Here is a 15,524-nt window from a genome sequence, read left to right as displayed (position 1 = left end):
AGGGGAAGAATTATAGAGCCGGCTCTGATGTGGCCAACCCCCTTATTTCCTGTTTATGAGAGCGAGGGCATTTTGCCGCCCATCGCCGGGTGTAGGATGACTAACAACCCTGAGCTCAGAGAATGCGCTGCTTGAGCATAAAGCTGCTCTGACTGCGTCTGTCTGGCTGACACCCCAGAGGCCCAGATGTAAAAACATAATTAGAGTTCCTAAAGATGGCTGGTGTATTTAAAAATCTTTTTAAAAATCCGATTGGTATAGACTAGTTTTACCAGAACACAGAGATCTTGGGCCTCAGAATTCTGAGTTTCTTATAGTTTTCACTCTCCTCCATGGACATGAGCATGTGGTCTTCTGTTTGCAGTGGAGGGAATGACAGTCCTTGGACCCCAATTCCCTTAGTAAAATTTAGCATTGTTGGGGCATTTGGTTTCCTTTGTCTCATTCTCATTCATTTATTTATTCACTTGATTAATTTAACAAAGCACACAATTGCATGTTGTTAAGTGTTGCAGGCACATGAAGGTGAAGTACACATCATTTTCTCGATGTTTATAGTGAGTGGGAACAGTGAAACGCTTGTAAATAATAATTCATGATTTGCAAACAATACTTTCCAATACAAAGAAGAAAAGATCCAGCTTGGAGGTAGCATTCCACTGATTTTCCTGTTGATTTAGAGCAACAGGGGCCAGCAGGAAGCTGTGAGAATCAGAGAGACGTTTCTGGAAGAGACAAGTCAGAGCCAGAGCATTTGACCTGAGCTGCAGGTGCACAGGGGATAGATCACGCAGAGTAGAGACGGGCAGCTTGCCGCTGTGGAAGGGGCACCAGTGGTTGCCAGTGAGGATGAGGCAGCGAAGGAGGTGAGGATGGGCCATGTGGACACCCGGAAGCGAAGCTTCCCAGGCAGAGGGCACTGTGACAGGTGCCCTGAGACAGAGACATGAGTGGCAAGTTTAAGGCTCAGCAAATGGCCCCGGTGCCTGGAGAGGAGGCCCGAGAGGACCGGTGAGGCACGAGTAGGGAGGGCTTTAGAGGTGACAAGTCTGACGTTTCCTCTGAGGACAAGCAGGGCCCTCCCGTGCATTGAGCAGAGCAGTGGCGGGAGCTGACCAGTGTTTTGAACGTGTCACGGTTGAGAAGAGACTGCAGGAGGCCAGGGGTGGGACAGGCGTTTGCAGCGGGGATCCGGGCGAGAGGCGATGCTGGCTTTGCTCTCGGTGGAGGCAGCGCTTCAGGACTTGCTCAGAGGGCAGTGTGGGTGTGAGGAGACAGGAGGCAAGGACGGCTCCCTGGTTTGGCTGAGCAACCGGAGGATGGAGCTGCCTTCTACAAGGGGAGGCTGTCCGGGGGCAGCTCTGCGGGGGACCCGAGTTCGTTCTGGAACACCGTGTTAAGCTCCTACCTGTATAATGAATATTCCACCTGCTTCCAAAATGGTTTTAAAAAGGCTTATGCAAAAATCCATCAAAATTGACAACGTAAAGGGAAAGAGAGGGGATCTGAATGACAAATCGCCTATTCTAAAGATTTCCACTAAGTGTAAGGCCAAAACATGTTTGTTTATAGAAGAAATCAATCATATTTAAAACACTAGTACAGCAAATCAATTGCTCTCATCTCAGACCTTTCAGTTATGATTTGTGGCATCTTATACATTTATTTCTGATCCTACGGGGCTCAGCTCTGATTAGCCATTTATAAAGTGTCCATTCCCACATAAAGCCTTTGATCTGTTATCCCTTTTTTGCTTTTGGGCCATTAACGTCTTTCACATGTTATGGGAGAAGATGACAAAGTTCAAATGACCCAATTTTGTTACTTGTCAGTAGCTCTGGGCAAACCTACTAGTATTTGGAAAGAGACATTGGAAATTGTTAGTGAAATTATTTTGTGTCTTCCTCAAGGAGCCCTGACGGCTGTCCCTGGAGGGCGGGTGACACTGGACCACGTGGCACAGTTTACAGAATGCCCTTCCTTCTAAAGTCTCCCAGCGGGCTCCCTCTGGAACCTGGAATTCCCAGGGAAGCACTGGGAAGCGTCTAAACAGAAAGACATGCGATTCTCAACTTCTCTACACTCGCCTTTCCAATTCTGGTTATTGTGGATCTAATTCCGACTCATGTTTCAGTTGACAAATTGGCACATCATGCTTCTGAGAAGTTTGGGCATCTTTGCATGGTAGTATTGGCAAAATTACGCTTATTTTATAAAAAAAGACTGAGGAAGAAAAGGGGGCTGGCGATGTTGATAAGAGGCCTAGGTTTCATAAGCTTAATACCTATGCCCTGTAAATGCCTGGGGTCAGGTGCGCCCCAGCCAGCTCCGTGAGAATGGTCACCATGTGGATGGTCTCTGATCTTCAACAGGTCAACATGTGCTCACTGCGGAGGAGGAGGAGACGATTCAGAGGTGTCAGGTGTGTTTAAAAGATGAGGTGCAAGTAGAAATTTAATAATTTGCTTAGATCTCTGGGAATAGAAGTCTTCACAGGACCTATGAACTCATTTTCAGTACCTCTCTGTTAGGACTGCATTCCAGAAGTAGGGCTGCCTGCATGTCACCTTGGGGTGATCTTGAGTTCTTCCTCTTTTGAACTCAAAACCTTTTGTTTGTGTACCGGATACAGAAGTTAGGACTCAGTGCCTGGGCGTATCACTCTGTGTGTTTGTCATAATTGATCTACTAGGTTGAAAACCCCTTGAAAAGCAGGGACTTGAAGAATACAAAGGTGCATAAGACACAGCAGCTGACACAGCTCTTGGCGAATTGCAGGCAAGTCACTCAAATACCACCTGAATGGAGGGAAGGTTGTTAGGTGTCTCTTAACTGGATGTTAAGGTGATGTTCCTGAGAGGGGACTGGGGGGGGAGGGGGTTAAAAGAATCCTTGGAGATTCCCAGATCCCTTCTTTATAACTCTGGCCGCAAGGGAATTGTGCTGGGACTTGCATGCCTGTGGGGACGCTGGGTGGCCCCTGACACTGCTGGGCTGAAACCATAGACCCAGCCCCAGCATCTGGCTGTGTCCTGGGAGAACACAGAGCCCAGTTCACATCCCTCATCCGTGCTGCTCTGCAGCCTTCATGGCTGATCAGTGCCCATGGCACGGGGTATTGTGGCCGGCAAACCCAAACGACAACTAAAAAAGAGCAGTAATTTCTGCATCACCAGCGTAGGGCAGCGCTGATGTGAGATGGGTGTTGAGTTCTGTTTGCTGCGTTGTGACATAATGAACATCTGTGGATCTGGAGGAAGGCGACCTGGATTCCGGGCCTTGTGCTTGACCTTGAACAAGTTCCTCGAACTTCTATTTCCTTAACTCTTAAGATGAAGGATTGGGCAAGACAGTTAAGCATTTTTCCTTTCTCTCAAGTTTAGTTATTTAATATGATTAAAGCAACACTTTAATGGCTGTAGGGATGTGTATTTCTTATAATAGTCTGTGAAGGGAAAACAGCAATGGAGGGAGCTTTCCGTTTTGTGACAAATCTCCTGGCCCCTTTAAATAGAACCAGGTCTTGACTGCCCTGCAGAGAGTTAGTTAAGGCTTCGTAATAATAGCAGGCTGTGTCAAACCTAAAGATCACAGCGAGACTTAAAACCACGAATTACCCCTACACCACCCTGGCGGGCCGGAGGTGTTATTATCATTTGACTTTCACAGCTGGGTAAACCAAGGCATGTGGACAAGGTCATGGTGACTTTCACAGCTGGGTAAACCAAGGCACGTGAAGTTGCTCGTCACTTGGACAAGGTCGTGGTGATTGTAGAGAGGGCGAGAACTGTTGTCTTCTTGTTTTTCCCTTCGCGTAGGGGAACATGTCTGGATTTTAACCACTTTGTTGTTTTTTTTTCTTTTAAAAAGTTCAGTATTAACACACTGAGGGTAAAATCCAATGATGATGTTCTCTGCAGTGAAACAGATTCAGGCGTAACTAGACCGATGAAGGCCCAGTCTTATCCGGGTTCCCATCGAGGGCTGGGTCGCGAGCAGAAACCGCGGCCTCGTGATCAAGTGGGGTTTTCTCCGTTCAGGGAAAGGTCGGAGTTTAGTAGTAGTTTCACTATCTTTGTTCGAGTGCCTTTTTAATATCATTCACACAGACTTTCATTAACCTTGAGGTAACGTGACCATATATTGTGTGTCACTTGGTCCTTTGGAATCCACTGGTGGTGGAGTTTCACTGTAACTCTCATTTCTCTCCTGTAAAATCTACATTAACATTCTTATCTTTAAAAAACACCTGAGGATAATTCACATGCCGTTACATTCATTAAAGTGTACAATTCAATGGGTTTTAGTATATTCACAAAGGTGCGAAACCATCACCGCTCTCTAATTGCAGAACGTTTCATCACCTCAGTACTCATCAGCGGTCACCCCGAATCCCCCCAGCCCCCGGGCTCTGACAGCCGCTACTCTCCTGTCTGTTCCTGTGGATGCACTTAGTCTGGATATTTCATATGTGGATAGGGAACCACACCATATAGTCTTTTGCGTCTGGCTTCTTTTTTTCTTTTAAGTATATATATTATATATCAAATACATATATATTATTGATTTCAGAGAGGAAGGGAGAGTGGAGGGAGAGAGAAACATCCATGATGAGAGAATCATTGATCGGCTGCCTACTGGGGATCCAGTTTGCAACCCAGGCATGTGCCCTGACCCAGAATCGAACCAGTGACCTTCTCGTTCATGGGTTGACACTCAGCCACTGAGCTACACCGGCCGGGATGGCTTCTTTCATTTAGCTTAATGTTTTCTGGGTTCATCAGTGTGGTAGCATGAGCCAGTACCTCATTCCTCCTCATGGCTGAATATTCTATTTGACCTTTTAAAATCCCACAGGACAATGGCACTTCCTGAAAGGGGGTGTTACTCAAGTTTTCTTTCTCCTACAGCATAGAAATCTTGTGTACTTTTTTTTTAGGTCTTTTCTAGGCTTGAATAGAACTCCAACTCCAAGAAGTTTGTAAGGGTTTGGAACTTAAACTTGACTTGATTAACGTTCTCTATGTGTCTGAAATACAGTGGTGTCTGTCACGTGCCCCTGATTGTAATTAAGTGTGGCGTCGGGGGTGGGGGGGGGGGTCCTCCCAGCTGTGGCGGGAATCAGCTCTGGCAGAATCGAAACTTTGGCTGTAGATCCCTTTTACCATTGACCTTGTAGGTTTCATCAGAGACTCCAATGACACCCTCTTTCTGTGGGCTAAGCGCGTGCCTCTGTCACAGGCATAGCCTGGCCAGACAAGGAGAATGGGGGCTCAGCCATCTCCCTGCTCCCCGCTTCTGAGAAGGCCTCTTCCTCCCCGAGGTGGCAGTTAACATGGAGGTGGCCTGCAGCATGTTCCGACCCTGAAATTGCCTGCCATATTTCTGTGCCTCTGCGTATCCTTGCAGACTCTGAGGGTGTTTAGCGCAAGATAATTGAATCAAATCGTGGCAGCCTGCTATTAAGAAACATTTACTATGGTATTTACTTCTCTCTATTCATCATCAGAGATATTGCCTTATCAAGAACATCACCGATTGGCTGTGACCGCAGGTTCAGTGGACATGGGAGATTTATGAAATTTACATTTTCCTGGCATGGTATTTATCCTATGATGGAATTTAGTTCTCTGCAAGCTTTGACAGTGACATTCAAGCTGCCGCCTTGAATTTCTTTGACACGAGAGTAATGTAACAATAAAGAAATGTCGATCCCAGTTTTCTTCAGAAATGTAGGTTAACGTTTATGTCAGTAGCATCTAATAATTAGGGTGGTCTCTTTGTGAATGGGATAGTTTTGGAATTGACTAGCTTTCGCATGTAGTCAACTCCAAGTTATTTTTTTTCCTCTTGCCGAATAGTCCATCTGTTTCTATTATTTTCTTTAATTGGTTGTATTTTCATTTTGTCTCGCTGACTGGTGAAGAGTAGTATTTGCCTGGATGACAGAGCACAGCAAGTGTGATTAATGAAAACCTCACAAACCACTGCGTGTTTTTTTTTTAAGTAAAAGCATGAGAAAAATTCAGGGCAATCTGAGTTAATTAAAACTAATTATTGTTATACAAAGTTTGCAAATTTTAATTTAAGTCGGGCCATTTTAAGCTCTTCTGTGCAAATGAACTCATTGCTCAATGTGCTCTTGGGGCCATGATAAACTGCCTTGTGAGGATTTTATAATAGCGGGTGAAGCTTGGAGAATGGAAAAAATCATCATTTTGCACCTACAAAATGCTGAATCCTCACACTGGCAACTTCGATTTACCCAAATCACAATTGTTGAAATTATTCTTCATTTTTCTTTTTGTGTTGCTATTATTGCTTTTAGTGAAGGTGTGCGTGGAGGTGGATTATATTAAGATGAATTGTACTTCAGGACAATAAAGTATTTATTATCAAAGAGGGGGCTTCGGATCGCACTGGGAATGACTGTGCTGCGTGCATGCTCTGAAGCACGAAAAGCGTCGCTTAAACATCATCTCCATCCTCACTGCCGTCTTCTTACTTCAAAGGCATCCTCAGTCCCAAGGTGACGCAGTTCCCTGACGCTCTGACCGCCATCACTGATTCCCCACAGAGTCTTATTGAACCGCAGAGGGGAAAGCAGATGTTCTTTCGGCTTCTTGTTTTGGGTCTTCTTGAGATTTCAGCTCAGTTCCTCCTATCATTGCTGTCTGTGCGTCCCCAGGAGCCATTCTGGGACAATAGTAGGGGTTCCCAACCTTCTTTTCAGGGGACCAGCTGCCTGTGCTCCGCAGGTCGGGTCCCGCCTTGTGACCAAGCTGCCTGGTGTCCTCCCAGCAGCCACCTGGGTGGTGTCTGGGGCCTGGGAAGAGCTTGCTTCTCCCTGGCTACCTGGTGTGTAGGCGGAGGCAGCCAGAGAGACTGGGATCGAAGGGTCGCATCAGCAGGAGGAGGCAAACAGTGGCGCTGCCTGCGGGGCGGAGTGAGAGCCCAGGAGTGAGCAGCAGGCAGGAGGCCAGCAGACACCACCACGTGCCGAGCCCTCTCCCAGGCCCTCCACCCAGTGGCCCCCTGTCCCAAAGACTTCCCCCTCGTGCACATCCCAGTGGCCCCTCCAGCTGGTGCTCCCGTGCCCATGCCCATGCCATGGGGTGTGGTGGGAGGGGTGAGTGGCAGAGCCCCCACTCCCGTGTGCTCACGGGGCGAGGCTGGCTTTGGAAGAGATGGAGATGTAAACTTTGAGCTCACATTATGCACGGTGTGGGCGAGGCAACCTTAGCTGCAGCATTTCCCGGTGTTTCTATTTTAAGTTGAAACCCAGGATGTTACTTGAACACAGGTTTTGCCATTTAATTGTAAAGGAATTGGGGCTGCAGGCTGCCTGGCCGCAAGGGACACGCGTGGGTGCTGTAGTGGCAAAGAGCAGGAAGGCGCTGCATTGTGAGGCGTCTCATACCCGAAGCCTCCTGTTTCCCGGGGCGCTGCAGGGTGAGTAGGAGTGCGGGAGACAGCCACCCTCCCGGGCAGCCGCCTGGCGTGTCGTCACTCTCCAAAATGTGGTTTTTGGCGCCTGGTTTCACCTGGCCTTGGGGAGGGGGGGCAGGGGGGCCCGGGGTGCTCAGTGCCCTCTGAGGAGGGAATAAGTAATTGAACGAGCTGGTCCACATGGAGGCGCCGAGCTGCTGAGCAGAAGCTCTTGCTGGACCCCAAATGGTTCACTTCCCCAGGAATAAGATGAGAAAGACAAAAGGGCGTATTTTCTGGGTAGAAATAGATGCCTTGACTTGATTTTACAGTTTTTTTCATTATTTACAATCAGGCTGGCTAACGACTCCCGGAGCCAGCCTGGGCGTCTGTCGTGGAGCGTGACCTTGGGGCGGGTGGGAAGCACGTGCATATTGTGGCCTGCGGATCAAGCGCCCTAACCCGTGTCCGGGGAGCCCGCGCTCCAGAGGCTCCCCCAGGGGAAGCCGGTGTTTGGCTGGGAGGGAGGCTGTCTCCCCGCCGGCCCAGCTGGCGCCTGGGATGTGGGTGGAGCGGAGTGGGGGCTGCACACAGGACAGGAGGCCGTGCCTGTCTCAAGCAGCTTGCCACGTGAGCATTCCACGGTTACCGGCCCCGGTTCTTAAAGACACTTGCTGTTCTCCCAGCACTTACTTCGTTCTCATTTCTCCCCCGGAGAGTGCTGAGGACACATCCTCCTCCTCGCGGGGTAGAGGTCCCGGTGAACGCGGAGGCTCCGGGAGCTGGGACCCACAGCCCTGGGCACCTCAGGCTCAGCTGCTCCTGAGCTTGGCCTTGGTGCATTGCTGGCGGGTTGGGAAAGGAGTCGGTCACCACGGAGACGGGCTATGCCCAGATGGTGGGTGGTGGAACCACCTAGCGCTGCCACCTCCTCTTGGGTCCCAGAGCCGCCAGCCTCACGGGGAGGTGGTTCAGCTGAGCCTCAGAGAGGGCCCGCGGGGGAGCCCCAGTGTTTCCCAGGGAAGCCCTTCTTCCTGGGTGGGCCGGGTTTTGACAGGAAGGACATCAGATGTCTGTTACCTGGTAAACATCCTGCCTTTGCCAGAGGTAAAAAGGGGGTTTTCAGCACTTAGGTTCCAAAGACTCAGAATTCACGGGGCACCTGCTTTCTACATCACCATGTTATTCCCCAGCATCATCTGGTTTGTGCAGGCTGCCAGCTCCTTCTGCCCGAGACATTGGTGAGGCCTTCAGGTCTCCGTGGTCTTTGGCCACCTCCTAGTCCACACCTGACATGTGGCAGGTGCTGTGGAAATCCCCACACGTCAGTGCACCCGTGTGCGGCCTGCGTCCCGCACTTGGAATTGGAAATGCTGGAGCGTTTCGCCCACAAGGCGCAGGCAGCAGCAGGGCAGGTTCGATTCTGCCACTTGGCCGTGTGCTCTGCGTGTGTGGACCATCTCTCTACCCGTGAGTTCCATCAACCTCCTCGGGCTCCCACAGCTTCTGAAGTTCTCCCATGGGCCATGGGCCATGGTCCCTGCCCTCACCAGGCTGAAGAGTTGGCCAATGTCTGTCCCTGGCTTTTCAGCCTCCATCAACTCAGACAGGCATGAGATTGATCACTTCCTGTTGTAGCCGACTGCGATCCAAAACCACCTGGCTTCACCTACTTGAGGGGACAGTCTCCCAAATACCAGAGTTAGAATGGAAATCTGTGTTATATTTTGACAGAGGCATGCCTTTCCGTCTTGAATGTGTCATTTTGAGAACCACTGGGGAGAACTGTTGAGGTGGCATGTATGTAACGGTAGAGTTGTAGGTTGGAAAACCACATGCTCTCTACTTAACCTTTTATACTGTGTCTTAATCCTTCCCCTGGAAGTTAACAGAGTTTCCTCTTCCTCTTGGGACTTTCAATTTAGGATGAAATTGTGTTGATGCCAGAAAAAGAAGAATTATACTTGCAAATGAGCACGTTGTGGGTTGTAATAAGAATCTATGATATTGCATCCTTGGTGTTCCAAGACATCCCTGGTGATTGGCCCTCAGCCAAAAATAGGCAAGTGCCAACAGTGGTCACTGCTTTTGATTTTTGGTCCAAATAAATTACGTAGGATCAGAGTTTAGTGAAGTACAGTTTGCACACAAATGATGAGAGTGACAAGGTGTTTAAGCCGTAGTTTGGATTGGTCATTGATCTCCTTTGACCAAAACAGACAGATGTTGCTTCTTCAGTTAGTGCTGTTTCAGACCAGCTATGTGTGAATTGTAACTTCAGTGTCATAAGGAGCACTGTGGTCTGCCTTCTAGGTTGTTAGTTGTTTTTTCTTTCCTTCTTTCGCTATCTGAGCCTTTAAGCCAGTCATGGCTATTCCGTGCGGGTGGCCAAACTCACAGATGTGTTTGTCACTTTCCGACAGATTTCAGCAATGTCCCCGACATCACCACTGGCCTGAAGAGGAGTCAGACAGATGGCACACTGGACCAGGCTTCCCACAGGGAGAAGATGGAACAGACGTTCAGGGTAAGATGCTGTCCCAAATCTCACACAAGGACCCCGAGGTGGGAAAAAGAAGATGGAGTTACCCCACCCTTAGGTCCAGCAGTTGTTACAAACATTCTCCTTAAAGAAAATAGTTCCCATATATATTTGAAATGAAGTACTGACAGGAAGCATTGCCTACAGCCAGACCTACCTTCAAGCTTCTGGAAGGGTCCCACAGATCCCCAACATGGCCATCGCCACATGAGGGCAGTTTTGACAGGAAACATAAGCTTGGGTGTTCTGAAAGTCATGTTAAATTACTATTCTATTCTTTCCTACCTTTTTTTTCGGGGGGGCGGGGGGCAGCGGGGGCGGCAAAGATCAATTATATTTTGAATGTTGTCATTTTGTTGTGGTAAAATATATGACGTAAAATGAACCGCGTCCAGCATGGTCAGCGGTGAACCTGAGGGTGGACGGTAAAGGATTAAAGAAAACAGACAAGAGAATATAGCTGGGGCAAGGTGGGACACTGTTCTCAGATGGAGAGACAGGGACACAGCCTGCAAACTGAGTCTTTATTTTATAGTCCGATCCCACGAGGCAAAGCAAGGGCGTGGTCAAGATGTTTACAATGTTCTCGAGAGTTTCGAATCTACTTAATTACAGGCACCTGAGAATTCTATCAAGCTTTGTTTTGACAGCACTTGCTGTACCTCCCGCAGCCCATATCACTCAGCCACCTGGGACCACAGGCTCGGACCATAAGCTCAAGCTTACAACCATAGCCTTTGGCTATAATTGTACTGGGAGGGCTCTGCCCTCCAAGCTGGGACCTGCACGTGGCTTTGCCACTAGAGGACCATGCCCTCTCATTAGTCTGAGGCTTGAACCTGTCCAAACGCGGTAGCCGCTCTCCACAGTAAAATTTGCCATCTTAACAATTTGTAAAGTGTTCACTACAGTGGTGTTCGTAAATTCACAATAATGTGCAAGTGTTACCATTTCCATAACTTGTTCATCATGACAAACAAACTTTTTACCCATTAGACAATGCCTCCGCATTCAATCCGGCCCCCCAGCCCCTGGGAACCTCTGTATCCTTTCTGTCCCATTTGCTGATTCTAGGTGCCTCGTTTTTGAGTAATCATACGATATTTGTCCTTTTGTTTCGGGACTATTTCCCCCTTAGCATAATGCTTTCAAGGTTCATCCATGTTGTAGTGTCAGAACTTTCCTCCTTTTTATGGCTGAATCATATTCCATTGTGTGACTATACCGCATTTGTTTATCCATTCACCTGTTGGTGGGCATCCGGGTTGTTTCCACCATTTGGCTATTGTGAGTAATGCTTTGATGAACATTGGCATACAAATATCTGTTTGAATTTGTGCATTCAGTTCTTCTGGGTATGCTTCTAGGAGCGGAATTGCAGGTCATATGGTAATTCCATCTTCAGCCTTTTCAGGATTAGCCCCACAGTTTCAGGATTTCCCCCAGTGCCACACCATTTTCCATTCCCACCAGCAAAGTCCCAGCATCCAGGTTCTCTGCACCCACACTTGTTACATTCCAAGCTTTTCCTACATTTTTAACTGTTCTTAGCTGTCCTTTCAGAAATGGTCTGATGGACATGGTTACTTTTAATGCACAGTCTAGTTTTAACTGAATTTGAAATTATACCTGCATTACATTCCTTGCTTTTATCTTAAATGCAAAATAAGAATGGAGGGAATATAAGCAATGACAGCTATTTAAATAAAACTTGTAGCAGGACCACAACCCAGTTGGGTTTAGGAGCCCGCCCCTGGGTGAGTGGCCATGTGGCACACTCTGGTGACTGGTGACAATCACTGTAAGAAGGTGGGCCAGGTTAGAGCCCGGCAGCCTCTCCTCTGACCAGCCAGTCCCTTTCTATTCACCTGTACGCATCCCCCATTTCCCTGTCCACCTCCAAACCCCCCTTCTCTTTCCAATTCCTCATACAAAGCAAATACCAGCGGCCTTCCCCGGTCTGGTCATGCCCCCAGGACGCAGTCTCTCTTGCTAAGCTGAAATCATCAGCATTTTTAGTCTTACTACTCTGTTCTATCTCTGGTGAGTTACTTACTTTTGGAAATCCGGTACTGTAGCTTGTATTCATTTCTTTTCTGTTTTGAGATAATAGACACTAGAGCATCAAACAGATGTGTTTTGATTGCTTTGTCTTAAATATTTTATATAAAGCAAATACTTCTGAAACACTCAGAAGCTGGTCTGTCTCTTTAAGGCAGCGGTTCTCAACCTGTGGGTCGCAACCCCTTTGGTGGTCGAACGACCCTTTCACAGGGGTTGCCAAAGACCATCCTGCATATCAGATATTTACATTACGATTCATAACAGTAGCAACATTACAGTTATGAAGTAGCAACGAAAATAATTTTATGGTAGGATCACAACATGAGGAACTGTATTTAAAGGGCCAGAAGGTTGAGAACCACTGCTTTAAGGTCAGTGTGCCTGTGGGCCCGCCCAATGGGGCAGCCCAGGGAAGTCACATAACACTGTAGGGACAATGACCTCCTCTCTGTTTTAATCAGTGCAAGTTATACATTAAAATTCTTAAGAAAAATACTAAATTCTCTCCAGATTTTATTTGACGATTCAATAAAATAAATACGCAAATTGCCATGTTAAGGCCGTTTCCAGCTCTTCTTCACAATATCTATCATAGTAACACAAAACTGTTACAAAATGAACATTGGAACATCTCTTAGAAATTGAGGAGTGAAAGCTGCGGTTGAGCTGGAAACCGGGGCGATCTGAGCTTTAATTTTCATTGTTAAAATGGCTCAAGGAGGGAGCAAGTAAATACCAAAGAACATCCTGAAAACAGTGAGAGAGAATGTTAGCATGTTAGGCGTTCACTGTCAAACCCCTCTCACGTCTAGAGGAGTTACCTCACCCTTTTCAAATTTGAAGGTACCTGTCAGTCTAAGCCGGTGCATTTCAGTGCATTAGACAAATCCTAGTGACATGCCAGGCAGCCACTCTGCTCTCATGTTCTTGGCTCCTTAGGAAAAAAGAGTGAGTGGTCATCCTAAGTAGCAAGTATGATGGATAATAGGGAAAAGACCATTTTGAATTGAATTGAATTCTCTGATATTATTATTATTATTAGCATGCTGTAATGTCAGGTTATATCTGAAAGCAGTCCTTTCTGTTTCCCAAGTGGTGATTTGGGAGTTTTGTCCTGCGTGCCCGGTGTGTGCCGGGCGTGGGTCTTTCTGGGTCGCCCCGGCGCTGCCTGGTGATGGTCTCAGGATGCCCACAGGAGGTGGTCACCCCGCAGGAAGACCTGCCTCCGTGTCCCTGGCTTCCCGCTCTGGCCCTTCAGACCTACTCAGGGGTCATTGCCTTCTTTTCCGATTAGGCCCTGCTTGACCCGGGCTGTTTGGGGTATTTCCCTCACAGGAATGTAGACTTGAGAATAAGGAAGCATTTCCCTTGAAAACCCCAGGCAGCCTGGCCGGATGGGTACAGCTGGGAGCGGGGCTTTGACAGCCCCACAATGTCGGCAAATGGTTCTTAATTGATTGCCTGCTCTCTCCGAGGGCACCCATTACTGTCACGGCTCTTTGTGCTCCCCGTCAGCCTCTCCCGGGTGGGGGACGTGGCTTTCTCCCAGTGTTGTTAGCAATTAGCTCGCACTACTGTTCGGAGTCTGAAAGGAATAAGCAATTTCTTTTTCGGCGAGGGGGTTGAGGGAGTTTCTGGTTCGTTTCTGACAACTTGGGGCGTGTGCAGCAGTCCCCACAGACACGCTGTCCTCTGCTCTCCGAGCTGGCTGCCGAGATGTGGCCCTGGCTTCTGTCCCCGCCACCTGTGCCCTCACCTGGGGCCCTCCCGGAGCCGGCAGGCTCCCGGCATTAGGGGGAACCCGGAGGCGGGGGTGCGCCTCCCACAGCCCCGGCGCTGCCTGGGAGGAAGAGCGTGGTGGCGCTAGGACGTCCTTGCGACGGTGACTTGGAAGCACATTTGGGTTTTTTTTCATTGCCTGGGAATGAGAGGGAGCGAGGACGGGTGGAGAACCGTGTCTTACTCACTTCCCAGCAGCCGCCTGGAGAGGCAACCATTTCTCCCCGAGGGAGCAGGTGCCTGAACTCTCCCTGTGGGTGCCCAGCGGGTAAGTGAACGAGGGTGCGTGCGGACCCGGCGGGGCGTGCTTGCACGGTGTTCTTTTCTGCGTCTGGAAAGTTGATTCACTCTGCAATGTCTGAAGGCTGTTAAGCAGCCGAGAAGGTGAGCCTTTCTTTCCAGAAGGGTGTCTGGCAGTGGCCCATAGGCTCTGTACATACCTGAGGAGGAGAGAGTTTCTTTGGCTACTAGTTACTGTGTGGGGCCGTCACCGTCTCTTTCCTCCTTCCAAGGAGGCACAGCTCTTTAAATTGATCTCGGAAATCTCTCTGTCCGCTTAAAATTGAAGATAGCAGGAAATCCCGGGGACATGTCAAATACTGACTCTGTAGAATGCGTTGGACAGGAGAGAGGAGTCATCTGGGGGCTGGAAACGATGCTAGGCTTTTTGTGAAATTTCCTGGGAGCGCAGCGCACAGTCGCATGGGGCTTGATGCTGTGGAAGAAAAGCCACAAACCTGAGCCGTTTTCCACAAGGTAAGCAGCCTTTCCACTGAGCTACGCCCGAGGAAACATTCTTCAGCTTTTTAGAGGGATTTTATGTAAGCACCTCGTGTGGCTCTGGCAGTGATTATTTTCGTAGTTTGTGGGCGTGTGTTGATGGAACAGAGAGCATCGGAAGCTGGAGAGGCTCAGCGTGATCACTGCGTGCTGTGCTCTTTGCTACTGAACCAGGTTGAAGATGCATTTTGTCCCGATGACTTTTTCAAGTAGAATAAAGGGACCTGCCCTCATGGTTATGCTTTAGTGCAAAGCACAAGCATCACTTGCATTTAAGAGTTAATGCCTGCTCACCCCCTTAGCTTATTAACCTTTGGCATGTTTCTGTTTCCCGTGAATGGCTTTTAAGAGCTCACATAACTAAGAAGCTAAAGAGAAAGAAAAAGATTATTGGGCATTGTTCCCTGCAGCATTCTGGAGCTATACACCTTTCTTTGAGTCCCCTGCATTATTTCAAGCTCTGTTTGGCTGTAAGGTGTTTTTCTTAAGATATAATTTACTTGTAAGTATTGGCCTTTCTATGTGGCTGCTACACTAAACATGGCATCTTTAAACGCACGTTCTCTGACCCAATCCCCAGGTGAATGAACCGAGAGAGCACCCTCAGAGCAAACCCATTGTCCCTGGAAAACGACCTGGGGTCTGACACCCTCCGGCCGTGAGAGCCGTTTCCTCAGGTTGAGTTGCAGGCAGCTTTTGCTTGTAGGCACGGGTGTCATGGAAAGAACTCTTGACCTGCTGGTTGGAAACCTGAATCCATGTCCTGGTCCACCAGGTGTTCCCCTGTGTGACTTGGGACAAGGTCCCCAACTCCTCTAAGCTTCTGCATCCTCAGCGATAAGTAAAACTAGCAATACCACCAGCCCCGTGTTGGTCAGAGGATCGGGTATGACTAGAAGCACAAAAAGAAGGGCTTATGAGGCTAAAAGTA

The 15,524-nt window shown here is 48.5% G+C and overlaps 1 protein-coding gene across 6 annotated transcripts in view; it reads left to right on the top strand.

The window, feature by feature from the left end:
- The window catches only part of TIAM2 (TIAM Rac1 associated GEF 2), a 162,854-nt gene that overhangs the window by 116,156 nt on the left and 31,174 nt on the right, over positions 1-15,524 (top strand). For all 6 annotated transcript variants that reach the window (XM_059699972.1, XM_059699968.1, XM_059699973.1 and 3 more), the window contains one exon: positions 9,852-9,955. In XM_059699972.1, the coding sequence (XP_059555955.1) occupies positions 9,852-9,955 (104 nt within the window). The remainder of the gene's footprint in view (positions 1-9,851; positions 9,956-15,524) is intronic.

Source organism: Myotis daubentonii, chromosome 6, assembly GCF_963259705.1.
Source record: "Myotis daubentonii chromosome 6, mMyoDau2.1, whole genome shotgun sequence".
Lineage (NCBI taxonomy): Eukaryota > Metazoa > Chordata > Mammalia > Chiroptera > Vespertilionidae > Myotis > Myotis daubentonii.
Note: the sequence above shows the minus strand (reverse complement) of the source record. Positions and strands in the feature narration are given on the sequence as shown.